The following is a 27,457-nucleotide window of genomic DNA, read 5'->3' on the forward strand; positions in this document are numbered from 1 at the left end:
CTGAACCAGCTACCAGAAAAAGAACTCTGGGAGATGACTAAAACCATTACATTGAATTCCCAATCCCTATATTTATGCACACCTGCATTTTTGATTTCCTTCACAAGCTAATTGTACAATATTTCAGAGTCTGATTCTTTTTCTACAGCAAAATAACGTTTTGGTCATGTATACTTATTGTGTATCTAATTTATATTTTAATATATTTAATATCTACTGGTCATCCTGCCATCTAGGGGAGGGGGGGGGGTAAGAGGTGAAAAATTGGAACAAGAGGTTTGGCAATTGTTAATGCTGTAAAGTTACCCATGTATATATATCCTGTAAATAAAAGGCTATTAAATTAAAAAAAAAAAAAAAAAAAAAAGAGGCAATTTAGGAAGTTTTTACTTCTTTATTGAGAAACTTTTCCAGACTCTGTAAATTGGATACTTCAAATAAAACCAATTCCCGATAAAACCAAAACAAAAATACTGTCAGAGAAGCTTTAAGAGAAAAATTAAATAAAATTAAATTAAAGGTTAACAGGGTCCAGGCCACACACAAGAAACCTGCAAATTTTGACCACTGAAAAACTTCTTAGGTTTAAGAATTGACCTTTCAAACTGATTTTTCCCAAAGAAAAAACATCCAGAATGGCAGCAGCCTCTTCTGCCATCTACCGTTCAGTCCGTGAAGAAGTCTCCACATGTTGAGTGAATGAACATCTAATGAAAGGGCTATTTTAACTTCAGAGTATCCTGCAATGGAAAAAAGATTCCTCAGAACAATTCAGTCAGATTTATATTACATTATAGAAATATAACTATTGTATATCATGTGTATATATTGTAAATTATGTGCCATTATGCAAAACATTTCTACATTATTCTCAAAAAATTTTTTTCTAACATTTCCTATGAACCCTCATATTACAAATGGGAGCCACTGTCTGATTTCAATTCATGACAAGTTTAGCAAAGTGAAGTCAGAAGAACCAATGTTATGCAATGGAAAACTTGGTTTTAATAAATCCTTAAGGGATTTTTTCTTTATAAAGGGGGGAGGGAAGGGAAGAAATTACAGGGGAGGGAAGGGAAGAAATTACAGGATTTTAAGAAGTACAACTTCTTTCAAATGAGGAAACTGAGGCTGAAAAAGGCAAAATTTGCTCAGTCCTCATCCTTTATTATCACACGCAAATCCTAAGATCTAGCCCAAGGCCAGTTTTTAGTCCCAGAGTCTTTCTCCTGCAATATATGGAGAGTGAGCAAGCAACAGCAGCCAACTCTTTGCATCAATCGGTTTTGGTTCTGGCCTCAAAAAGCAAAGTCATCAACAGAGAACCCAAACCCCTCCAATTACCCACACATATCTAGACTCAGGAACGTGAAGCAGAAGAGGGAAAGGCCTACTTGAGTTTCCCTTGTTTAGGGATTTATAGGATTTAAACAACTGTTAATGAATTTACCAGTTTTTCTGGTCTTAAGAGGTAGCAGCAACCACAGCCACCTTCTGAGCAGCTTCCTTCTTGGCATGATGAGCTTGTAATACTGCAACGGCTTCCTCTACCTGGACCAGGTTATCAATTATTTATTCATTCACTTAACAAGCACCATTAATTAAATGTTCTTATGTACAAGGCACTGAAGAAAAAACTCAGCTGCTGCCCAAGGCCTTTTATGTTTAGCTATAATCACAAGTGCCCCCATTAATCATGACACATGCCTCAGCTCTTGCTATGAGACCCAGACATACTCATTCAAAGCTAGATTCAGTTAATTTTATTTAACATGTACTTAACAAATACCTATTTATGCACAAGACACTCTGCGAAGATACGAACTGGGGAAAAGGGGGGGTTGGCCCTATTTCTCAAGGAACTTAACATGGAATGAATCAATTTAATTTGAAGATTATTTCCTGGTGATCTAACATTTGAGATGAATTTGAAAGAGGGAGGATTCGCTCATCCCTCATGGGTAGGTAGAGGATGAAAGCATACCTGTCCAAATGTGCAAAGGTCAAGGTGAAATCAAATTATAAAGAATGAAGTTATAAAATCAGGTTGGTTGGAAGTATTGAAAAGAGTTTGTCTTTATTTGTACTGGTTTCCAGTTGGGAGAAGTAACAAAGGAGGAAGATGGAGGTGATTCAAGAAAGAACAAAAACTGGCTGGAGTCAAAACTTCAACACATATGCTAGATGAAGGACAGACAGGGAAGATATGAGGGTGGGTAAAAATATAAAAAGTCTTGAGTATGAGAATGTCAGTGAGTGCTGGAGGACTGAGCCGCTTCTCTCCCCCCCCTCCCCCCCAGCAAACTATATATTCTGTTTGAAAAATTCGACATCTTCAGGACCTTTATCCAACCACTGCCATGAGAAAACAGAGCCCAAATTGTTTGGGATTAGCAGCAGGGCAGTAAAATTCACACTTGGGTCTATTATACCAGACTAAATTTCATCATGCAGAAAGCAAACAAGCTACCTTTATTACATTTTAATAATGTCCTTCCATTAAATCACTCACCTTTGACCGGAGGGATTCTGGAGACTCCAGCATGTGCAGCAGTTCAGAATTATCAATCTCTAGCAGCATACCTGTAATCTTCCCCGCTAAATTATTGTGCATGGTTTGAATCAATGGGAACAAACGCTCTCCTACAAGAGAGTTAACACTTAAGTCAGTTCGACTCATGTAAAAGCCCATTCCGAACATGACATGATCTGAAGCTCCACCTGGATCCTCGGGGAACAGCTCACTCACCTAGCATCTGCTTCTGTTCCTGAGGAGGAGCAGCGGCCAGCATGGAAGCTGTCAGGGGCTCCTGGCCTTGCACGTGGACTGCTGGCTGAGGTGTCTGTGGGGGAGAAGAGTTAAGATCAACAAAGGCCCTGGAATACTGCAAAGAAGGAATGATCCAAAGGCATAATAAGCCAGAGTACAAACTGCAGTCACCCCCCGAGATTCCATTCCTGCTACATGAGACTATCAGCGCAGAGTAAGCACCCTTCCAAATACCCTGCCGCCCTCACCCCTCACAGTGACTCCAGAACAAGTTTCTCTATTACCTGCAGAGGCTGGATAGCTGGATGGGGGCTTCGGACATTTGCAGCATATTTGTAAGGAGGAACAGCCCTAGGTGCAGGGGTAGCTACAGAGGGTCTAGGAGATAAATTCTGCACAGCAGTGGGCACCCCTAAAAAGAAAGCACATACACACAAGACTATTTCAGCAAAGAATCCAGAAACTTTTCATCAATAAACACAAACAGTAGTGGTGTAACAACACTGTACAGAGCAGGCTCATAACTGACTCAAAATCTAAACTACACAGCTAAAGATTACTGCAGAAAACACTCATGGAGCTCCACTACCCTCAGCACCAAAAAGAAAACTCAATTCCATAAAAACTCAAAGCCATTCATACACAATTACTTTGGATCTCAAACATTAAGCCTCATATAAATACTTGGCTCCAATTCAGAAAAAGCCCAGCTCAGTACTGAACACTACCAAAACAGGGGTTTGGGCAGCTAAGCTGAAATAGGTCTTGATGCCAGCCAGTTTATAAAAGCCCCTAGGATGCATTTTATTTTTCCTCCATCCCTAAGAGATTGAGGGTAGGAGGGAAGAGAAGATAAACAAGATCAGATTGTTGACTTCAGTTTTTATGTCTTTCCCACTATACTGAATCCAAAAGATCAAAGAGACAATGAATACCAAAAAATGCCCTTGACAAGGTACTGGACAAAAACTTATAAGCTCAAATACCTGGAGTCAAAAGAGACCTGACATCTACTCATTTACAAGTGACAGCAACACAATACAATGATCAGCCAGGAAAGACAATTCCTACGAATCCACAATGAAAAATGCTCTCTACCTCTAAAGAGTACATAAACTCTTGAGGCCGGAATGAAGATTACTTTCTCCAATTTTTCTTGTTTTCTTTTGCAACATGGCTAATGTGGAAATGCTCTGTATAACCTCAGATGTACAAATGAAATCAAATTGCTTTGCTTCTCAAAAGGTGGGAGGGAAAAGGATAGAATTAAGAGGCAATTGGAGCCAAGTGACTTTTCCAGGATCACAAAGCTAGGAAGTATGAAATGTCCGAGACTAGATTTGAACTCAGGTCCTACTGACTTCAGGGCTCTATCCATTGTGCCACCTAGCTGCCCCCTAAAATGCAAAAAAAAAAAAAAAAAAAAAATAATAATAATAATCTGTACTTGTAATGGGGAAAAGTAACCAAAAATACTTTAAATATAGAAGAAATCAAGTCCTCTCAGACAGGACCTAGATGGCATGTGGGCCAGAATTTGGAAATCAGCACTGGACTTTGACTCTACCTATTCTATGCAAAACAAGGGTAGAGCCATTGAAGCCCTCTATGAATCTATGCCCAAATCCAGCACTCCTCTTCAACTTTAAGGCTTACATTTACTTACCAACTCGCTGAGGAGTAGTTGGGAGACCTCGAGAAGCCTGGGTATTACTGGCTGGAGTGAGGTGGCGAAGAGTTGGGCGTGGCCCAGACTGGCGAATGGCATTTGGCACTCCTTGGAAGCCTAATAGAGAAAAGCATCATCAAGCATTAAGAAAACTTCCAAACAATTAGCTGAGCCTATGTGGGTACTGGGAGAAAATAAGGCAAAAGGAATTATGGGAATAGTCCAAAATCCTTCAGGTTTCTTCCCCAATCCCAAAGGGTAATATCTTTGACAAGGTTCAATTTCCTGAGTCCCTACTGCTCATTTGAATCCTGCATTTGCCATCTTTAATATAAGCAAAACTAGAGTTAGATGTGCAGATTGTCTCTTCATTTTCTTTAGATGCAATTTTAAATCCTGTATTTTAAAAGTTTGATTATAATCCTAGAAGCATGCTTTTATTTAGCATACTTACAAGATACAAGTATGACCTTGTGAACAGAAATTTGCAGTTGTAGTAATGTATTCACTTACTGGCAATTTTCTGATATGTGCACTTAAAATCTTTGGATTTAAGTTACTACTTGCCAATCAACAAACCCAAGCCAAAAACAAGTTTCATAAGAAGTCTTAATTTGGAAAAGGGGCCATGTGTTAAAGGAGGACCCTCTGTCCCACTGTGTCTGAAAAGCCCTGTGCAGGCTCCAAGCAGAACAAGGAATACAGCTCATATCTCAGCTTACCTTGAGGTCTCCCACCTTGTTGCCATCGTGGATTAGGTCTCATCTGGGCTATTTGATTGGGAGCGTAATAAGGAGGTCTATTCTGAGCCTGATTTAAAAAAATAACATTTTACTCATTTTGTTTACTCCAAAGTCATCACTTTGTCATACACCTTTTTAGCTCCATCCTTTTTCAAAAGCTACATTTAACCCCTGCAAAGTGTGGCTATGCTTTCTGGGAATCCCATACCAGGTCTGCACAATTGGATATGCCCTATCTCACAGGTCAAACATTTACTGTGTATTATTATAGCCTGTAGAATTATATTACCACACACCTATGCCGAATGCATAAATCTGTATCTCAAGAACCTGGGAATTTCATCTATGGGGATTTTCTCTACTTTCCTTTATCCAAAGGAGTTGTGTGACCAATCTGGTCAATGGCCTTGGTGCAGTCTGATAGGGCCTTGCTAAGGCTCAGGCTTCTCAATCTACCCACTGACCAACTGGACATCTCTGGATTTTAGGTGGCAGGTCTCATCCTTTTAGCCATGATCTTTCTAAAGCCCCCAGATGCTTTAAGAAGGGCAACCTTCCTAGAAGTAAGGCCTACAAATACCTGGGGCACTGCGGGCATGAAGTATCCTCCAGGAGTGGGCTGGAACTGGTTAATGATCGTGTTGGCAGGAAGGGCCCTCATTCCTGCAATGCGCTGCATGTACTGGTTGGTCAGGTGAGCTTTTCTCTCCTCTTTCCTCTGCGCTAGAGCAACATACAGGGGCTTGGAGCCCACGATGCGCCCGTTCATCTCTGTCACGGCTTTGGTTGCCTCATCAGGAGAAGAGAAGCAGACAAAGCCGAAGCCTTTGCTTCGCCCATCCTCCAACATCACCTAGAATGAGGAGGAGAGTTTATCTCTAAAGAGCTCCAGAAGCCGCTCTGGGGATATGAAGCCCTTTTTCTAGATCTGCTAGGTCAAAACCAAGAGGCTTCCAAGTCCATATCCTTTTGGCCACCATCTCCTCTTTACACAACAAGCTTTGTAAGGTTGCCCATTTTCCTTATGTTCAGCCTGGGCTGGACATAATTCGCTATTGTGATAAGTAGAAGAGGGATAGAGATGTGTGGACAGAAGAGAAAGCTCTGGAGTTTGGAGGTCCAAAGCCGACACTAGAAGTGGTGACTTTCACCTCTTGGGACCAACTTGCCACCAAGGGTAGCTCTCACACCCAAATAAATAGCACAAACACTTGCCACAGCAAGGGAGTCAAGGACTGAAATTCTCTACAGAATGTGGCATGTGAATTTAAGGTTCTTATGCCTGGTGTCCATATCTATTAGAACCAGGAAAGGGGTAAGAAATAAGAGGACAGACAGAACAGTCTCTGCAAATTCCCCTGCAGTCTGTTGAAGCCCAAGGACCCTTCCCAAAGTAATTTTAAATTAACACACTGCTGGTTGCTCAGTTCTATAATAAAATGCTTCTAACCCCGACCGGATTTTCTGCACTGTATATGCCATACATGGACACTTTTCACTTGAGACTTTCCAAACAATAAGCCCAAATTTGAACCCAGATCTACCCTCTCCAAATCCAAGGATTTTTACAGAGTATTTGAGAACTGGAAGCAATTTCTGCTTTTAACACAAGTTAGTACAATCCATAATTATACCTACACAGCTAGCCAGGGTGAAGGGAGGGCACTTCCCTTTCCCCCACTGCCCCTCCTTCATGCCCAAAATGACACTGAGGCCTGCTGGCACTTGTCCTGCAAATGCTGATCTGGAGTGTGGCAGAGTTGTAGAGACAAGCCCCAAAGAAACACAAGGTAACCTGTCTGGATTTCCTCTGCTTGTACTGTAGCACCACCTGTCCCCAGACAGGCACAAAGCAGCCAAGAATGGGAAAGATGCAGGTGCAACTTTTCATGCCAGACCACTGAAGCTTCTGGGTTATAGCCAGCAGGGGAAGGAGGGAATGGGGAGAGGGTAGGGCAGAACCACTCCCCTTTTCTGGCTTACAAGCGTCCCTGAAAGGTAATTGGGCCAGGGCACATGCTCAAGCCATGAGACTGGGTCATGCTACTGGCAAAAAAAAAAAAAAAAAAGAAAAGAAAAGAAAAAAAAAAAGTTTCAAAATAAGGATTGGCTGGAATGGGGAATGCGTGGCAGAACCTTTCTTCCCAATACCTCTACCTAAGGAGGTCCCAGGTAGGAGGGATGAAATGACTCCCTTTCACACGATTCTTCTAAACCATTCTTCCAAAGAGATCCAATAGAAGTAGTTAAGCACTAAGGTCTTTTTCTAGAACATACATGATCTGCAGGGTTCACAAAGCCAAAGATACTGGTCCATTTCCAAAAATCCCATCAAAAGCATCTCTGCTTACAAAGGTTTTGCTATATTCTAAAATTCTTCCTTGTTAAAAAGCCATTTGAAAACAACGCAGGGAAGTAGCTTCTAAGAGTTGGAAGGTGCATTTGAAACATCTTAAACAAGCTCTTATAAGTGTCCCTGAAAGGTAATTGGGCCAGGGCACATCCTCAAGCCATGAGACCAATTTCCTACTGGGGGTCATGCTACTTGGCTTGACTTCAGCTTCCACCTAGGGCTGAAGTACAGATCTGCAGTTTCTGCTAGGCAGTAACCCTTGTTTAATCTGCAATGATGCCCGAACCCGATTTTGTGTCAACTTTTCTACCTGATGGTCCTACTTCTATTTGCCTCAAGCAGTTGAGGTAAATGCTGAGTATCCAAAGTAATTACTTGAAAGCTGCCTTTCAGAAGGCTGTTCCATGAAGGAATACCCTGGGCAAGATTCAACTCTTGGATTGCATTAGATGGGATGGCCTTTCTGAGCTTCCTCACTTCCACAAAGACAACTATTTAGCCTCCTTGATGTAAAACTGCAACAAAAATCCTACCTTGGCACTGGTAATTGATCCAAAAGGTGAAAATTCTTTCCTTAATTTTTCATCATCAATGGTGTCATCCAGGTTCTTAATATAGAGATTCACCCCCTAAAGGAAAAAGTATGGACTTCAAGTTGTACCATAATACATACTACCAAGAGTTAAACTATTACTTCCATTATTGTTAGATTTATAAGCTGATTCAAGTTAATCTTTGATATTAAAAACAAAAAACCTCCATGTTCTTAGTGCCATAAGTGAGCACAGGAGGGGAACCTCAAACATGTTCAGAGGGACAAAAATACAATAGTACTATTCATAATGGCAAAAACAAATTATTTGCCCAACAATTGCACAACAGCTTTATATATTGTATACTTTGAACACAACCCATTATTGAACCATCAGAAACAAAGAATTCAAAGATGGAAAAATATATCCTGATGGAGAATTAAACTGAATCAAGTATCTATGCACTGACTTCTCTAGCTATCTCTCATACTCAGAAGTTTCTTCCCTCCCTGGCTGATTACTGAACTCCCTCCCAAGTCTTATCTAAAACACTACCCTCCATAGAAAAGCCTCTTTCCCAAAACTTTAAATCCCTGCTTTTAAATATTTCCCATTCATCCAGTATTCATCTCACCTGGTAGCGGCTAATTCTCTCCTGCTTTAACTGCTCAAATTTCCGTTTTAATTCAGCCTGGCGCTCAACTTTTTTCTGTGCCCGGCCTACAAATACCATTTTCCCATTGATGTCTTTTCCATTCATTTCTTCAACTGCCTGGATAGGAAAAAGTTCTGCATTAAGTTATCCTAAAATATATTCAACTATGTATCTAGTTCTATGATCACTGCTTTGGGTGTACAACCCCCATAATCTGAGAAATAGATGCTACAAAAAGGGCCTTCCAAATATTCATGGAGTCAACACCATAGATAAGAGCCCTAATGACAACGACCCAAAATATGCCTTTTGTTTGTTGTTGGTAGGTTCTCCCTCTGGACCTTAAATGGTCCTTTGTTTTGGCATCTTTCTAATGCACTTATTAGAATGCACTCACTAACCCCTTCACTATCTGTGTTTCAGTGTCACTCCTAAATGCTGGTGAGCTCCACAAAGACAGTTACTTTTTAACAGACTAAAACATTTCTTTAAAAGTCCTTGTATAATGCTCTGCCATTTCTAGTCCCTAAGAGGCCCCTGGCATATGATCTCACCTTATTAGCATCCTCATGTTTCTCAAAACTCACAAAACCAAAACCTTTGGATTTTCCACTAGAGTCAGTCATCACCTTTACACTCAGAGTTTTACCTATGTTAAGGAAAGAATCGTTAGCAAAACAGTCAGTGAAACCAACAATTCATTATCAAGCATTCATGAAGAAATGCTTCTTTGAACAAACAGTTTTTGAAGGCAGAAATCTTTTTTTAAAGAATCACATGAAAAAAAAATAGGGATTTTTTAATAGTAGGCAAATTAACATTTAACAACCCACATGTTTAATGATGGCATTTGTTTAAAAAAAAAAAAAAAAAAAAAAAAGACAACAATTTAGTGTTAGCAAGACCAAAAGAATTTTTGTGGGACTACAGAGTTCATACGAAATACAAATATGCCTTTGGACCTAGCAATTCCCTAGCTGGTACTTTAGAAACCATGAAGAAAAAAAGGATGTAGCATTGTCAAGATTCCATGATAGGTACAATTTAGCATAAAGCACATAAATATGTTTATAGGAACATAGGAAATAGAGAAAGTTCTATGAAGTGCTGGATGAGCAGGACTAGTCAGAATAAATCTAAACTTATCAGAATAAAGATTACAACTACACACTAAAAGCAATAGCCAAAATCAATGAAAAACTTGGGGAATGAGACAATGCTTTTAAAAGTTCTAGTCTGACTTTTTAAAATGGAGCATTCATTCATTCATGGGTTCACATTTGATCTTTATTATGGTTAAACTTAAGTTTGCTTTAAAAAAAGAAGAAAAAGGGGGAGTGGGGGGGGGGGGGTGGAAGATGTGGGGGGGGGGGGGGGGGGAGAAATATGTGGTTGGCCTTTTTCTGATGGTCCCTGCTGTCAAGCTATCTTATTACAGACAACCTCTGGATGGAACCAGAGTACACACAGGCCAATTCCACACTCACCGTATTTGCTGAAAAGTTCCTTCAGTCTTTCATCATCCATGTCATCGCCAAAGTTTTTGATATATACGTTAGTGAATTCCTTAGCTTTGGCACCCAATTCTGCTTCCCGTTCTTTCCTTGACTTGAATCTACCAACAAACCTGGAAAGTGAAAAAGGAAATCATTCTGCAAGTGGCAAAATCGCAATTCAGTGGGCTATTGCCAGGTATTAGTCAGTCTGCACTGGCAGACAAGTTACCCAATAACAGAGGCAAGCCTCAACATTTATAACAAAGATATGGTTCTGAAAAGTCACCAACAGATCACAACTTAATATATCTGTCCCTGAACCTCAAACTTTCGGTTCCGTGGGCCAGCATCAACTATCCATATGTCCACAGCCTTCCCTTCTCCCACACCTGCCACCCATCAGTACACCCAATCTCACCAGACAGCGCCTAATCACAGAAAGGACACCATTCTCATCACAGATGAATCATAAACTGAGGTCCACAAAAGGAAAGATGACTTGTTTGATGGTACCAATGTGATTAATGACAAAGCAAGTTTTCTAGCTCATTTTACTATACCACAATGCCATAGGCCAACATCGTTAAACATGATGCTTTAAAAAATTCACTTTTCAACCTCTTAAATGTGCAAGAAACCACCATTTGGGGGGTGGGAGAGAGTGTTTTGCTTCTTAGATAGTTGCCATTCTCAGTCCATTTCTTTTCTCTACCCCCTACTCAACCAGATGTGTGCAGAGATGACACGGATGTTCTATTTGTTCCAGTCCCGGCATGGACCTTTTTCCTTGCACTTGATATAAACACGAGTGAAGTGTCGCCCTCTCCTCCATCCCTACTCCTCTCCTTTTTTTTAATGTCTCCACCCTTATGACCATTCCAAATAAGGTCTTTGCTTAGAAGACCAACTCCTAAATACAGGGACTGGTGAACACAATTGATTTTGATGTTTCCATTAAAAAGGATTTATTGCAACTAGGCCAAAACTTCTTACAATAAAAGGCCGACAGCCATGATGTGAAAGCAGCCTGAGCTTACAGAAAAAGGAGTTTATTTTCATTAAAACCAAGAATCTGTTTTAAATACACACTAGTGTGTATTTAAAAGTGACCCCAATGGTCTAGACAAAAACCCGATTCAGAGTGAGCTCAGGGCCCTCAACTAGCCATCCTCTCATTTTCAGGAGAGGAGAGGCCCACTGATCCCTGTAAGGGAGAGGTAGCAGGCTAAGGCTTGGGCAGGGAGCCCGCCTTGGGCAGGGAGACTCACCAGCCCTGTAGTGGAGAGGTAGGAGGCCACGGCTTGGGCCGAGAGCAACAGTAGCCTTGTGTGTCCCTGTTAATACTGAGATGCACCACGGTTCATGCGATGGTTGTTGCTTCTGGCTGTGACACTCACACTTTTCGGTCGTTGAGAAGCATGCCGTTCATCTTCTCGATGGCTCTATCTGCAGCATCCTGGGTCTCAAAGTGCACAAATGCGTAGCCTTTAGAACCATTCTCATCACACACCACCTAAAAAACACAGGGATCAAGTAAGTTACTGCCTTAACCCAATTAATATTAAGTCCTTAATAAAAAGGCACCTGTGGTCTTTTAAGGTTACAACTTAAGCAGAGTTGTTAGCCAACTGGATTGAGGCTATTCATGTAGACACATGCTGCATTGTAAATGGTCTTAACTGTTGGTGAGGAGCTTGAATATTATTCATGAGTCAGGTAGCACTGAAGGACTTGGTCCAAGATCAGACTATCCCACTAATCCCCCCAGATTATCTGAGGAGCCCTAAATGAAGGACCTTTTGTAAGGAAGAAGCTGAACACCAACTCTACAGGGGATTTTGAAGAACCCAGGTAGGGTGGTAGCTGTAGTGAAGGGACCAGACATCAAAAGGAAAGGCTTCAAAGCTGATATGGGGAGAGAAAGATTGAAGGACTCCAAGGTCATGATCCTGAGAATCCAGGAACATATGTTCCTTTTTACTGGGCATTTGAGCTAAAGGCCTGCAGGATCCAAGTCCATGCAAAAAAGCCAATGCTTCCTCATCCTTCTTGTGTCCCAGGACAGTCTGCATCTCTCCTTAGGTTTTCAGAGTTTCCATAAAAAATGTCCCTTCTATACATCTAGTACTTAACCCATCTCTCCTTGGATCATCTATCTGCCAAAATGTGCAGGCCTCTTTTTACTTCCTCAAAGAAGGACTTGGGACATTTAAGAAGTGTTTTTTTTTAGTCTTGAGATGTACATTTACCTGTGGCCTTTTCATTTCAATATATTGCCACACCATCCCTGTTTTATGAAATTAAATTTTGCCTTGGAACCATTACTTACCTTGCAGGACAATATGTTGCCAAATGCTGAAAAGGTGTCATAAAGTGCCTTGTTGTCTATGGATTTATCCAGATTTTTAATGAAAACATTCCCAACACCCGATTTCCTCAAAGAGGGATCTCGCTGAGACCACATGATACGGATGGGTTTGCCTTTAATTACATCAAAGTTCATGGTATCCAGGGCACGTTCAGCTAGAAATAAAGAGAGGACAATCAAGAAGCTAGACACATGGTCATTAAGTTAGTGTTCAGGAATGCCAAAACAGAATTAAGAAGCCCTCACTCCTTACCTAGAGGGGTCCCTAGGCTTCAGACTAGAACATAAAACATCTCTATTCAAGATGTCCTTGATAGGTTATAGACTCATTTTACCACTTCAGAAATCTCACTGGATGGTTTACTTTTCAGATTAGACAAGATAAACTAAAATCATCTAAATTTATCAACTAAGGACTAAAAAAATTGGAAAGAATGATCTTGTCTCCCCTTTTATAAATTAGATCAGTCAAGATATCTTTGAAATTCCTTCTAGTTCCACGTCAAAGAAACTTCAAAATCCCCTCAAATCCCTTCTTTCAAGCTTATACTCATTCCCCCTGAGAACGTACTTGTTATGAATACAAATTCTACCTCACTAGGCTCTGTGCCCTATGTGTCTTATACCTCAGTTCTCATCTATAGAATGGAACCTAGCTCATAGCTTGTCCTAAGGATCAAGTGAAATAATACATAAAGAATTGACCAATCACCTTAAGTTCCTCCCCCACTTCCCAATGCTCCTTATTTTTCTTTCTCTGAAAATTGAGGGTCACATAGCCCCTAACTTTAAAGATGATCCCAAGCATGGGGTGTATTAACGTTGTAGATATAATCTAGGGACACACAGCAGCAATGTGGAGCATCCCACCAATGCACTCATAGCAAGTTGCTTCACTCCTTGTTCTAGGAGCCAATAACAGGTAGCTAATAAGTCTTTTAAAAATTGCAGACTAAAATAGTCTTATATAACATATACTTTAACATATTTAACATATATGGGTCTACCTGCCATCTAGGGGAGGGAGTAGGAGGAAGGAGTGGAAAAGCTGGAAAAGGTTTTGCAAGGGTCAATGCTGAAAAATTACCCGTGCATATATCTTGTAAATAAAAAAAAGTTGCAGACTACCAATTTGCGTTGGTCAAATTGGTTTTGGCAGCTCCTGAATATCAATGAAATAACAAGCCCCATACTGAAAGTGGTAGGAACTCTCCTCAAGTACCTCTGAAAGGACTGGGGCAACAAAATCCAATTTGGGTTTTCCCCCACTTAAAAGTGGAGATCATTCAAGCACAATCTAGAGCTGATGCTGGGATGCTGAGCTGGTTACAAACTCAACCTAAATGTCCTTATCTGAGCCAAATGGAGAAAAATTCCATTATCTTTACTCTGCACATTTTAGAAAAAATACACTAAAGTTGCTTTGCTTTTAAAAGGGAGAAGAAGCCTGTTGAAGGCACTGGAAAACACACTTGACTAAATTAGTGACTGGGGGGGCAGTCACTTCAAGTCTCTCAAAAGGAGACAAGTTTTGTCCAGGGCATTGTCAAAGGCAGCATCAACATCAGCTTGGATCAACATTAACAAGATAGCATTCTGACTAATAAGGGTTTTCCTGGGTAAAGGGGTGGCTTACTTTGATTGGTCTGACAGCCCATAGTTCCCTCTTCAGTACTAGTTCAAGTTAGACTCACACTGTCCCCATTCAATCAGTACTTCAGTACTTCAGAATATCAAGTGTATCTTAGTTTGAAAATTGCCAGTTAAGAGCCACTTCCAATGAGACACTAAAGGGATCAAAAACCAAAATTATCTTACTTTGATTGTTTCAGTTTCACCAGAAAATGCAGCAACTAACAAATGGCACATAGAATTAGTGGGTGCACTTCCAAATTTAAAATTAGTGCCATGGCCCCAAAACAGCTGAATTCACCATTCATTCCATGCCATAGCCATGTTACCAAATTTAGATACATTGTACAATTTCCAAATGCATATTAAACAAGAGGAAAATGCTCATTTTGATTAAAAACTCATATTCATCAGTTCATCAGCTTTCAATGTAAAAAAAGGGTTCCAAATTACATAAAGCACATCCTTCCCTCCAAAATTACTGACACCTGCTAAGGAACATTACATTCTTTACCCAATGGGTGCTAACCCCTAACACAAGTTCCATTTATGGCTAGGAACAACAAAAAGAAATCTGGACAGAAATAACAGTCCTGAAGCTCATATATTTGTATTTACTAATAAAGTCCCTAGTATAATGTGACCAACTATCATAACTGGCATCCGAGGGATTTCATTTCAGTAATATAAATCAATAACTTTGAAAAATCTAATTTCAAGAAGGCACTTCTAAAGACAACTCAGTCAAAGTGGGCAGCATTTATTTATAGCAGGGAGAGGACCTGCACAAGTATGCCTTGGCAAAAACACAAACCAATAGCTTATGTTATCTGCAACTGAACAGTACTTTTGTTCAAAGGTGACAGGCAGTCTGCAGCTAACACATGCACCAAAGAGAGCATTATTTCCCTTAAAAAGGCCATGTTTAGCCTCTTAGTGCTACTTCCCCTCGTTCTTTTGTGTTTGTACTGGTACAGTTCAAAATCACACTGTGTTCAGAAAAAAGGCTACATTCTCACTACTGATTAGAACCTAGAGAAGGCAAAAGCCTGGGTTCTATTTCTACAATCTTACTCTGACCTTGAATAAGTAACATTCTTTGGGCCTCCAACTCCCAATTTGCTAACTAGGGATATTATCAGTAATTGAAAACTTGGAAGAGCAATTTCTTGTTGCCAAGGGAACCAATATGAATTTGGACTTCTCACCCGAAGTTTTAAAGCAGTTGCTCAAATAATTTTGGTTTTGTATTATTGCTAACACAACTTTTACAACATCAAGAACTAGGTCAGAACTAACATTTAAATAAAATTCTATGTGGCTAGAAAAATGTCTCATTTGATGCCCTGAGGCAGGACACAACATGCCCAGAATTCAGTTTGGAAAACTGGCTTGGAGGTCAGGTCAGTGAAGAATAAAGCTAGCACGTAGATGCTTTCCCCTCCCCCTAGATGCTCTAACATGAATTGCTTCTTTCTAGAGTCCCCTTGAGCAGACAAAACCAATGTTGTGGGGCTCGGGTTCTTCTTGGAGTGTTAACCTGGGGACTTTTGGACAACCACCACTTAACAAATGGGTTCCTTCCCTCCTCTGGATAAGAAGAGTTTTTCTGCTCCAGTGTCCAAGACAACGGTAGAAGTTGCTAATTGTGTTCAACGGGTTACACGTGTGCCCTGCAAGGGGAGGGTGTAAACCAAGATGCAGACGGAAATTTTAATCAGCAAAATGGCTGCACCTTCCTCCTCTGGTTCGCCAACCATCAGCAGCTCAAAACTACCGGCTACTTAATATTTTAAATGCTCTTGGGCTGTAGGTCGGTGTGGGGCAGTTCAGTTTTTTCAAGCGCGGCATAGTCTGCTCTCGTTCCAGCCCTCACCTCCTTGCAATACGCGGCCCACGGGGAGAGAGGCTCAGGACTAAGTGTTATTGTTTCACAGGCAAGTCCTCCAGGATGTGAAGGGAAACCCCGCGAAGTGCTGCTTGCCCCAGAAACTGCAAGGTTGGCGAGGCTCACTCCGCCCCTTCCCCCCGTTGGGACGCCAACAATGCGCGCTGCCCAGGAGCTCCATCTTACATAAAATCGGGGCTTAGGTTTATTCAAGGAGACGAGTCCCGGGAGAGGGGCTGGGACTAGAGGAGACCCAGCTCCCGAGACTCGCGTCACCACTTAAGCCACCTACCTGTTAGAGAACGAATTGTGCTAAATCCCTGAGCAGTTTGGGGGGGGGGACCTTGGCATACAAGAGCGAGCTGGGAGCCGAAGCCCGAGATTAAGTCGCAGCTCTGTCGCCGAGCGGCTGCGCGGCCACTGTCACTTAACCCGAGCCTCTCTGGCTTTCTCAGTAACTCGGCGGTTATCCCTCGCCTTCCCACACGCAGGCTTGGGGGCGGCTGCGGGGGCGCCCGGCATACTCACCGTCCGCCGGCTGCTGGAAGTTGACATAGGCATAGCCTAGCGAGCGCCTGGTGATCATGTCCCTGCAGACCCGGATGGACAGCACGGGTCCGGCGGGGCTGAACTTCTCGTACAGCATGGCTTCGGTGACATCCGAGTGCAGGTCACCCACGTACAGGGAGGCCATGGGGTAACTGCTGGCCGCAGTGTTCATCTCCCCGCCCCCCAACACCCCGAGCCCCGCCACGAGTGATTCTTAAGGGAACCAAGGCAAGGAGAAAAAAAGGACCGGGCTCACAATTTGGCCGAGGCCAAAACGGAGCAGCAGCCGAGGGGCGGGACCAAGTGCGAGCCGGCCCGGGAAGGCTGCGGAGCCGACGTCCTGGGGATCACGGCCGCATGGCACGGGGCCCCGGCGGCCCCGGCTCAAGATGGGGCTCAAGGCCGCCCCTCCGCCCTGGGAGGAGGCCCCGTCCTGGGGCGAGCCCCGCGCGGGTTTCGGACGCGAGAGCCGGCCCGCCGCAGCCCGAGGCCGCCCCGCCGCAGCCCGAGGCCGCCCCGCAGGCGGGCGGCAGCAGATGTCGCCTTCTCGGCGGGGAGGGAGCCGCAGCGGAGGCCGGGGGAAGCCGGCTAGGGAGCAGCAGCCGCGGCGGCACGCGGGGGAGAAGCCACGTGGGGGAGCGCGGCGGCCCGCGGACGTGGGGAAGGAGCGGAGGGAGGGGGCCGGCACACGGCTCAAGGACACGTGGGGGCCGGAGACGGGGAAGGGAGAGCGGCGGCCGGGCAGCCACGTGGGAGCGGGCCGAAACGGAGCGCGCGCGGGCGACACGCACGTGGGGCCGGACACACACAGCGGAGGGGAGCGCACGGAGGCGGGGGTCACACACGCGGTACCCGGGCGCGGACGGACGACAGGCAGACACGCGGAGCTGCACACGCGGGCGGGTGGGCGGAGCAGGGCAAAGGTCTCCTCTCCCGGCGCCGAAGCTCTCCAGTCAAGCCCCCGGTCCGGCGGTCGCGGTCCCTCCGCGCGTCCGTTCCTCGGCTTTCACTTACAGGGTCTATTTTTTTAGGGTTTTTTTTTTATGCGGGGGCGGGGGCGGGAGGCCGCAGAGCGCCGAGCCAAGGGGCAGGAGCGGAGAGAGAGACAGCCGCGAGGCCGCCGCGCCCCATTTATCCCCCCGCCCCGGGAGCGCCGCCGGTCAAAGGGCACGGCGCGCCCCGGGCGGCGCCGTCCGGCCCGCCCCGGCCCAGCCCAGCGCGGCGCAGCCCAACCCCGCGCGGCGCAACGCGGCCCCGGCTGCGCGTGCGAGCGGGGAGAGCGGGCGGGAGCGCGGCCCGGAGCCGGCGAGGCAACGAGAGGCGCGCGCGCGGCGAGCCAGAGCGCCCCCCAGCCGGGAGGACCCGCGCTCCCGCCGCCGCCTCCCCTCCCCCACCCCGCGCCCCTCGCGCGGCTGCCGCGGCACGCGGGTGCGGTTGGGGGCACGAGACTGGGCCGTTGGAAGACGGTTGGGAAGGCGACGGTTGGGCAGGAGCAGGGGCTTTCGAGTCCCCTGCTTGGGATGGGCGTCGATTAAGAAGCCCTCCTGAGCGATCTTGCCGCTAAAAACTCAACATCGTTTATCAAGTGCCTACTGTCGTGTATGTTTATGGGACTGACACTTATTGAGCACTTACTGTGTACCCACTGCTGGAGGAAAAAACCCAGACTTGTCCACAGTCTTCTATTAAGCGCCGCCTTTCCCGCCCACGTTTTGGCGCGCTCTAGGTTGTGTGCGCTTGGGTTTATCCCTCAAAGAAGGCCCATTAGGCTCTTCCCCAGCCCGGCTTTTCCCCAGCCCTTGAGCCCAATGACAATCACATATTCAATTAGCGATAAACATTTATTAATCGCCTACTACATGCTAGGCCCGGGCTAAGCCTACGATGTAACCGGGAGACCCCCCAGGTCTGTCAGAGGAAGAGGAAGGAAAGGGGGGTGTCCACGGCTAGAGCCCCCAAACCTGGGGACAGCCGGGGCTCTCCCGCGCGGCAGCGCCCACCCCTGCGTCGGAGGGAGGACGGGCTGCGGGTCAGGGGGCGAGGAGAAGGCCCGGGCGGCGCGGGCGGGCCCCAGACTGCGGCTTTGATGCCAGAGGCGGGAGCAGGAGCTCCTGGCTGAGTGCAGGAGAGAGCCGGTGCACCGGAGCCTCCCGCAGCTACGGGAGGAAGAGAACGGCAAAAACTCCATCCCGGCCTCGAGGGGTTGGGAGCATGGGGCAGGGGGCAGGAGGCGGCGCTGCGCCCCCGGGGGCCACGTCCGCTAGGCCGGCCTCTGGCAGCCTAAGAACGTAGCACAGCCTCCAACTGCCATCCGCGGCGAACGCAGACAATAAAGCAATCAACGGAGTCTAGGTCTGCCGTGTTTGCCAATCTCCCACGTCCATGCCCGTGCTGGAAAGTTAACGCCCCTTGAGCACTAGTTGGATCCCCGGCTGTACCTGTGCGTGTCCTCCTAAGGTCTCCCTCCTTATCTTTGCTCTTTTAAAAAATCGGCCCAGACACCCAGGGTACGAAGCCTTTTCTGCCCCCCAAATGCTTGCGCAGGTCCCCCAGAGTGGCTTCTCTCCGTCTGTATACCTTTGTAGTAGTGCTGAAGCTTTTCTTTAAATGCGTTCTTGTTTTCCACCGTAAGTATCTAGGAACTGCCTAGAAATTGTTTCATTTTTTAAGGGACTGGTCACAGAAGGTGATAAAATACTTGATTGATTAATAGACCAAAGGCTCTGAAAGTGTGAATAATGAAAGCGCTATCTATGCTCTAAGGCTGGAAAAAAGGAAGCCGGTGTTTACTTTTCATTACTACAAACTGTGACTTTTTAAGATCCACAAAAGATTTTCCCTTCGTCAATCCCAGTTACCATCCCTGAGAGTTAGAGGTGGGAGATGGAAAGGCAACTAAGCCTAACCCTCCCATTGAGCTCTGGGTCTCAGTTTCCTCATCTGAGACTCAGAGCCGTAGAGGCATTTGCTTAAAGAAAGCCACACATCCAGTTGAATTATATCCCCTGGCTCCAAATCTAGGATTCTTTCCATGATGCCAACAGTTCTCAAAATGTGGAACCTGCACCCCTGGAAGGGTGTTACCTGATTCCTTTTCAGGGAGTCCTCAAGGTCAAAAGTGTTTTCCTACTAAGATGTTATTGATCTATATTGAATTGCTTGCCATCTGGGGAAGGGGTGGGAGGAAGAAAGAGAAAATCTGAAACACAAGGGTCAATGTCAAATTATCCATGCATATGTTTAGAAAATAAAAAGCTTTATAAAAAAAAAGGAAAAAAAGATTCTCAAGAAGACAAATTTTTTTGAAATGTTAATCTATTAAAACCTTTTCCTTTACCTGCATTTCCCCAATGTGATCTATTGTCATATACTTTGTTTCCTGTGTTACCTCTACTCCATCTCTCATGTCCACATACTCCACTCTTAATCGGTTTCCTGCTCTTCAATCTCTCTTCTCATTTTATTTTTGGCATGAAGCAGCCAAGACAATGTTCCTAAGCTGCGGCACTGACTTTGTCACACCCTCTGATCAAAAGTCTTCTAAAGGTCTCCATGTAAGGCTTAGGGTGAAATGTAAACTCTTTATATATAAATATAAAGTTCAGGATCTATGATTCAAACCCCTCCCTGATATAGCTCCCGTTGCATACTTCCATCTTCATTTCACATTACATGCTTTCCTTTACTCTGAAGTCTAACCCAAATTTGATGTGCTTTCTTGTAACTCTGTGTTTGTGAGAGCTATTCCCATAATGGGAATACATTCCCTTTTCCTATGTTGTCTTCCAGATTCCTTCTCCTTTTGAAATAACTTGGGGGAAAATAAGATGTTAGGAAATACAGAGTTAGTCATTTTAACTGTGAATGTGAATGGGATGAACTCTCCCATAAAATGGATTCAGCAGATTAAAAGCCAGAATCCTACATATGTTGTTTGCAAGAAACACAAAGCAGAGTGACACATACAGAATAAAGGTAAAAGGCAGAAGCAGAATCTATTATGCTTCTGCTGAAGTAAAAAAAAAAAAAAAAAAAAAAAAAAAAGGCAGAGGGATCCTGATCTCAAGATAAAAGCAAAAATATCTCTAATGCAAAGAGATAAGGAAGGAAACTACATTTTGCTAAAGGGTTACCATAGATGATGAAGTAATATCAATACTAAACATATATGCACCAAATGATACAGCATTCAAATGCCTAGAAGAGAAATTAAGAGAGCTGCAAGAAGAAATAGACAGCAAAACTATCTTAGTGGTGGATCTCCTTTTTCCAAGGTTCAGCCCAAGTATAGCCAGTCTTCTTTTGCTTGAAAAATTTCTCTTCTGTCCTTCACATTTTCCTAAAGGCTTTTATCTAAATCTTTCCTTTTTTTCCTGCCTCATAGAATGTTGTTTGTCCTTCATTCTCAAACAGGACCATGACATGAGGGAGATAGTGTCATGACATGCAAATGGATTGGATTTATGTGAGGGAGGGCTGGGCAAGGTCCCTGCCTCACATTTTTTCCTCTAGAGCCATCTGGGTAAAGTAGAAAGATGTAGATCAGGGATGACTTGAGATGGTCCTAGATGTGGTGGCAGAACTTGGCCTTTTTAAGCTAAGCTCTTTAACAGGTCTTAGTTTTGATGAGGTTCAGAAGTCAAGAATGCTGAGGTCCAGAATAACTAGGTGGGATTGGCAGAGAAAGCCTGAAATACTGATAATATTATAATATTCCCTTGAGACAAGCATGAAAGGGCACCATCAGTTCAACCTTGTAGTCCCACCCTCTGTGGAAGAATTGGCTAGCCCCAGCTTACAGAGTTCAGTCAGAAATCTAAGGTATGTCAAACCCCAAAGGTTAAATTTCCCCTATAAATCTATCCATGGCTCAAGCCATTTTTGCTGACTCCCCTTTGGGATGGCCTGCCATGGCATTTGGGTCATGGTGAGTTTCTCTTATAACTAATTATTTTAGGATACTAAACTCCCCTGTGGAGATAACCTGCCAGTTAAGGGCATTCTCCAACTTCATGGAGTGTTATTGCAAGTTCCACTTGGGAACATGTCCTTTTCATTGTTAATTATTAAAACCCATTTCCTTGCTAACTTCATGCTTTCATATTCGTCTTGTTTGTGACCTCTTCTCCTAAACCTCTTGTCAAAGAGAGTGGCTATTGTGGATTTGTCACAATCTCATCAGAAACGATCAGTTTTCTTAGAGGATGTTTCCTGAAGGCAATCTCTTCACTGCTGGTTTTGCGTAATCCCTCTCTGGACCTCTTCATCAGCATCACTCCTTGCTTCATTTTGTGAGATGCCTCTCTTAATACAAATAGAATGGTTTTTTAACGTGAAGTAACTCCAACATCTCCCTTTTTAATTCCACCCATGCTGGGGATACTTCTTGTACTGAGCTCAATAGAACTTTATCAATATCTACCCCTCTAAATCTATTTTTTATGTCCTTTGGCTCATGGTCCCTGATGCTGAGCAGCTCCTTTAATGCTCACCCTCCAGCCCTTACTAATCAGTCTACCGTCAGTCTCTCACACACACCACCATGGCTTTTTTTTTTTTTTTAATATAATTTGGGGGGAAGATGGGAAACCATCTTTGTCCCATTAACATGGTTATTTGGAACTTAATGATGCTATTATCTTACTGAAGTCTTTGAGGAACTCATTGGGGATACCTCCCAGTCTCTCAAAGATCTCCAAATGTCCCTAGACTCCTTGGGCAATGTAATCTGAGACAATCACAAACTTTGGACACTCTCCTTGCTTCCAAAGGGGGAGGTCTCTGTGCTTTGACCAACACTTCTTGTTGGGGTTACAGCCATCCCTCTCTTGGGCTGACGGGATCCTCTAGAAGGCCAATTGGATGCATGGTCTTCATCAACAGCTACTTTCAAAAGGTTTGGGGGATCCCTGGTTTCTTTTCTGTCTCATTTTTGACACCTGTCCTAAATAATTCCTTTTTAATATTTGGGTCTTGCCCTTTAAACCTTTTAATAAGATTTTGTCTTCTATACTAGCCACAATCTAAATCCAGATGTCTTCACAGGAGGGATATTGATCTATATCTGCCTCAGGAAGGGATGTCTCAGCCCTGGAAACTGCTGGAGTACAATTCACATCTATGTTCACCTTCTCTTGCCTGGGCCTTTCGGCAGAGCCAGCTGTACACAACATTATCAACCTGAAGCAGTTAGAGAAGATTAGACCTCGCCCCAAAGAATTTGGGTCCCAGTTCTTTGAGAGGAATTGGAATGGAAAAGAGAGGAATGATGGAATTTTAGCTACTGCCCATCTCCAATAACCTTGTTCTTCCCTCCTGGATCTCATTAGAACAAAAGCATCTCTTACCATTTTCCCACAGTACCTTAATCCAATCACTGGGATTTTTCTGATATTGTTATATGCAAATTCTCCTTTGAGATCACTCAGTTTCCCTCCTCTGCCCAATTCTCCTGTTTTGTTTTTTCTTTCCTTTATAATTCCTTGTCTCAATCTGCTGGGGCAACCCTTAAGAAAGCCCACAGGTTATATCATTCCTTACCCCAAGAAAATGCCCTAAATGCCCTTGCTTAATTTGGAGATAGTTTGAGCCTGAATTTTTTCAGAGACATCACTGCAACCCACGCCCTGGGACCCTAATATCTTTGACATGATCACATTTTTAAGTGAGGCAATGTCCATTCAATGATTCAGGCTAGGTAAATAAGTCAAAAGATGGCCTCTTTTACATAGTTTTGTTTTTTTTTTATATTTTTAAACAAAATGTAAGCTCCCAAAGGGAAGAAATTGCATATATTTTTCATATAATCCTAGAGCCTTGCATAGTGCCTTACTTTCATACTTTAGGCATTTACTAACATTTATGAATAACAGATGTGAAACATTTGAGAATGAGAAGGGAAGGACCAGATTAAGGAGGCCTGTGATAATAACTCTTTTTCCTGTTCTGTTTTGTATATGGAAATGTTAATTTATTAATTTCATAATTAAAAAAGAAAAAAATTGTTTAAAGTAGTTGAAGCTCAAAGTTGCTCCTTCAGCCCTTACTTACACTTAATGTTTATATTTTGCCCTCAAGGTTCTAGGGCAGTACCCACCAATATGTACCCACCAGTATAAACCCACCACCAGTATGTACACCAATATCAATTGGCCAGTTATCTCTTCAATATTGTTTAATCAGAGATTAGATTAAGAACTGGATCCCAGAGGCAGGAAGATGAATTCAAATCCAGTCTTAGCTACTAAGTTATGTGACCGTGGAGAAGTCATGTAACCTGTGTACCTCTGACTCTCCATCTTTACCACGAGATAATCAAAACACCAACTTCCCAGGACTGTTGTGAGGATCAAGTGAAATAATAATGTAAAGCACTTTGTAAATTTTTAAAATGCCATATAAATGCACTAATCAATATTAAGAACCTACTCTGTGCCAGGCACAGTGCTAATAGGTATTAAAATGATTAGTTTACCTGCTCTCCGATGATGTCAACTTGCTTCTGCTTCTTCCACATTTCCTGATAGCCCTTCTCCCATAGCTGAGTTCCTTTCCAAATCTTCATTTTTTTTTTAAGGATTTCACCATCATCTGTGCCTACCCTTCCTTCTTCCCCCCCCAACTTTTTGTGAGTTCCTCTTACATTAGAATGTAAATTGCTTGATTGCAGACTTTCTTTTTGCTTTTATTTGTGCCTCCAGTTAAGCATTAAATAAGCTCTTAATAAATGCTTATTACTTCGACTTGAATATCAATTCTGCTTCTCAGTATAATTGATAACCAGTTAACTTCAATTCCCTTTAACAAAGGGATGTTTACTGGAAACAAAAAGTGAGAGAAGTCTCAGATTCCGAAGAAATGTAAATAGACTCTCACAAATATCCCTCCCCATCCATACTGGGCTGTGGGCAGATTCTGTCCCTTTGGGGAAGGACTTGGCTACTCAGGCGCAGGGTCTAGTAAATTATTACTGCTCAGAGCAGGATCTTTTCCAGACTCAACTGCTGTATCACCTGGCAGACCCACTTTGGACCCCAGTTGCTGAATCTCCACCACAGATTACAGATTCTGGATCTCTTGCTCTTAGAAAGTTAGAAGGTTTTGACCTGGTCTATTCCCCTGTGCCTCTGATTTTTATTCATCTCCAAGCCAAAGGAAGTGCCAGGTGTTGAGGGTGGGATTGAGGGGAGGGAAGAAAGGTAGGGAGGGGGACTGGGGTCGTTCCCCCTATCTAAGGGACCCATAGAAGCTCTTCCTCCACTCCCCCTGAAAGCCACTGGGAAAGAGATTTTGCAATGTTGTGCTTTTTGTAGGGACAGCCAGCACAACAGCCAGTCATCAGCATCAGTGTCAAAAGGAAGTCAGCAGATAGGAAAATATTACAGAACACACAGCACTGTGAAGTGGGGGTTAAGGCCATCCCTGGACAAAGGCTCAACTAGTCAACGACCCTCCTTCCTCTGGATGCATCCTTCTGCCCCTTTTTGGCCCCATGCCTTTAGATCTCACATCTAAGCAGAAATGTTGGGATATTAATGAAATGTTTCGATAGACTCCAGGTAAAATAGAGTACAGAATTTCTTCCTTTCTCTTCATTTTCTCCCTCCCCTACTTCAGCATCTCTAATTAATGTATCCCACTTTCTCTCCATCCACTTGGATGGCTGTCACCCTAAATCAGACTCTCAGCACCTTTTCCCTGGACTCTGTCCATAGCTTCGTAATTAATATTCCTTTCTCCAATTTTTCCCAATCTTCAATCCATTTCTCTACAGCTGCCAAACTGACACTCCTAAAGCAGAAGACTGATCTCTTCATCCATCTCCTCAAAAATGATCAGTGACTCCCTACTACCTCTGGGATAAAACATTTCAAGTCCTTTGTAATCTGGCCCCCACATATCTTTGTAGATTGATTTCAAGTTACTCCCCTTCATGTATTCTGTTCCTTACAAACTGGCCTTTCTGCTCCCCTGCACATAATATGCCATCTCCCACCTCCAAGTCTTTGTATGAGCTGTATGGAAGCAGAATGAAAACCACTTTCTGAATTTATCTAGAGAGGTTATCCAGAAATATTTTCAGACTTTTGGAAAGGAATCTGTTTGGAGCATCTGGGTATCCCAATGGTTAGAGCACCAGTCCTTGAGTCAGGAGACTTTTACTAGCTATGTGACTCTAAGCAAGCCACTTAACCCGGTTGCCTCTAAAAAAAAAAAAAAAAAGAAAGAAAGAAAGAAAGGAAGGAAGAAAGGAAGAAAGAAAGAAAGAAAAAAAAAAAGAAAGAAAGAGCTTCTATGGTCCTTTAGATAGGGGGAACGACCCCAGGCCCCCTTCCTGCCTTTCTTCCCTCCCTTCTCCTCAATCCCACCCTCAATACCTGGCATTTCCTTTGGTTTAGAGATGAAAAAGAAAGAAAGAAAGAAAAAGAAAGAAAGAAAGAAAGAAAGAAAGAAAGAAAGAAAGAAAGAAAGAAAGAAAGAAAGAAAGAAAGAAAAGAGAAAAAAGAAAAGGAAAGGAAAAAAGAAAATATTAGGGTAGGACAAAATAACAAAAAGATGTTTTTTAGAAAAAAATAAATCAAATTTATTTTCTTTACAATCCAGACTTTCTCTCCCCTTTTGCACTTGCTACTGAAAGTGATTTGATTATAGATAAATCTCAGAACTTTTCTTCTTTGGCCACGGGCTAGCACCTAGCCACCTCTCTCTGGAGGCAAAGGATTAAGATAAAAATGCCAGGTAAATCATCTCTCTCAACTCTCAGAACCAGGGAGGGTAGTGGTCCAGAAGATATGGGATGGTAACTTGGTTGTTATAAATGTTAACTGAACTCTTGTTGGGCAAATCACAGCAGAGGGCATGTTAGACATCTCTTTCCAATCTAGATATGTTTTAGGATAATTTTATATTGTAGATTAAAGTTAAATTGCATAAAATTGTTTCTAGTTGAGTTGAACCAAAACCACCTAATCCAGTGTAAGTAGTGATTCTTTTTCTTCAATAGCTGTCAAATCCCATTCTTAGAATGCTTTCCCTCTTCACCACGTTTTCTTTTCTCCATTCTTAATTATTATTTTTTTTTACTTTCAGTTCCAAATTCTGCTCCCCTCCCCCATCCCACTCCACCCACTCATTGAGAAGGCAAAAAATTACATTTCCATTACTCCCAGGAAATCAAGCAAAGCCAAGTTGGAGGGAAGGAAAAGCAAAAACATATAAAGTGTAAAAAAAAAAAAAAAAAAACCCAAAAAACCTTAGATGTATTTTAAATTGATTTATTTTTATGCATACTATTTACCCCACCCCACCACCATCCCCAGTAAACTACTTGGAAGTAAGGACTATTGCATTAGAGCCTGTATTCCCAGCACCTAGCACTATATATATAATAGGTGCTTTAAAAAAATAGAATTTTGTTTTGCAGGTTTTTTCAAGTCAGATAAGTAGCAATTAAATAATACTTTTAGGAAGTACTTTATAAATAATTCCTTGAAAGAAGAATGTGGGGACTGAGTGTGGATCACAACATAGTATTTTCACCAGTTTTGTTTGTTTGCCTTTTGTTATCTTTCTCATTTTCTTTCCTTTTTGATCTGATTTTTCTTGTGCAGCATAATAAGTCTGGAAATATGTATAGCAGAATTGCACATGTTTAATCTATATTGGATTATTTGCTGTCTAGGGGAAGGGGTAGGGAGAATGGAGGAAGAAAAATTTGGAACACAAGGTTCTGCAAGGGTGAATGTTGAAAATTCTCTTTGCATGTATTTTGAAAATAAAAAGCTGTTATTAAAAAAAAAAA

The 27,457-nt window shown here is 43.1% G+C and overlaps 1 protein-coding gene and 1 non-coding gene across 3 annotated transcripts; both read right to left on the reverse strand.

The window, feature by feature from the left end:
* Positions 1-374: 374 nt before the first annotated feature.
* Positions 375-16,851, reverse strand: PABPC4 (poly(A) binding protein cytoplasmic 4). Of its 2 annotated transcripts, none has more exons than XM_003765386.3 (15): positions 16,636-16,851; positions 12,549-12,742; positions 11,617-11,732; positions 10,211-10,350; positions 9,278-9,372; positions 8,703-8,840; positions 8,069-8,164; positions 5,763-6,035; positions 5,162-5,249; positions 4,437-4,556; positions 3,055-3,182; positions 2,750-2,843; positions 2,513-2,643; positions 1,451-1,551; positions 375-740 (listed from the first exon to the last, which is right to left on the reverse strand). In XM_003765386.3, exons 1-14 carry the CDS (start codon positions 16,826-16,828, stop codon positions 1,465-1,467), a joined length of 1,893 nt encoding a protein of 630 aa, XP_003765434.1. In that variant the 5' UTR covers positions 16,829-16,851; the 3' UTR covers positions 375-740; positions 1,451-1,464. The 2 variants fall into 2 exon arrangements, with proteins under 2 accessions (XP_003765434.1, XP_031818089.1); XM_031962229.1 differs by lacking the exon at positions 16,636-16,851 and adding an exon at positions 14,224-14,332.
* Positions 6,930-7,063, reverse strand: LOC111719966. The gene has a single exon (XR_002769875.1). It is a non-coding gene; the product is annotated as a small nucleolar RNA SNORA55 (small nucleolar RNA).
* Positions 16,852-27,457: the final 10,606 nt, after the last annotated feature.

Source organism: Sarcophilus harrisii, chromosome 3, assembly GCF_902635505.1.
Source record: "Sarcophilus harrisii chromosome 3, mSarHar1.11, whole genome shotgun sequence".
Lineage (NCBI taxonomy): Eukaryota > Metazoa > Chordata > Mammalia > Dasyuromorphia > Dasyuridae > Sarcophilus > Sarcophilus harrisii.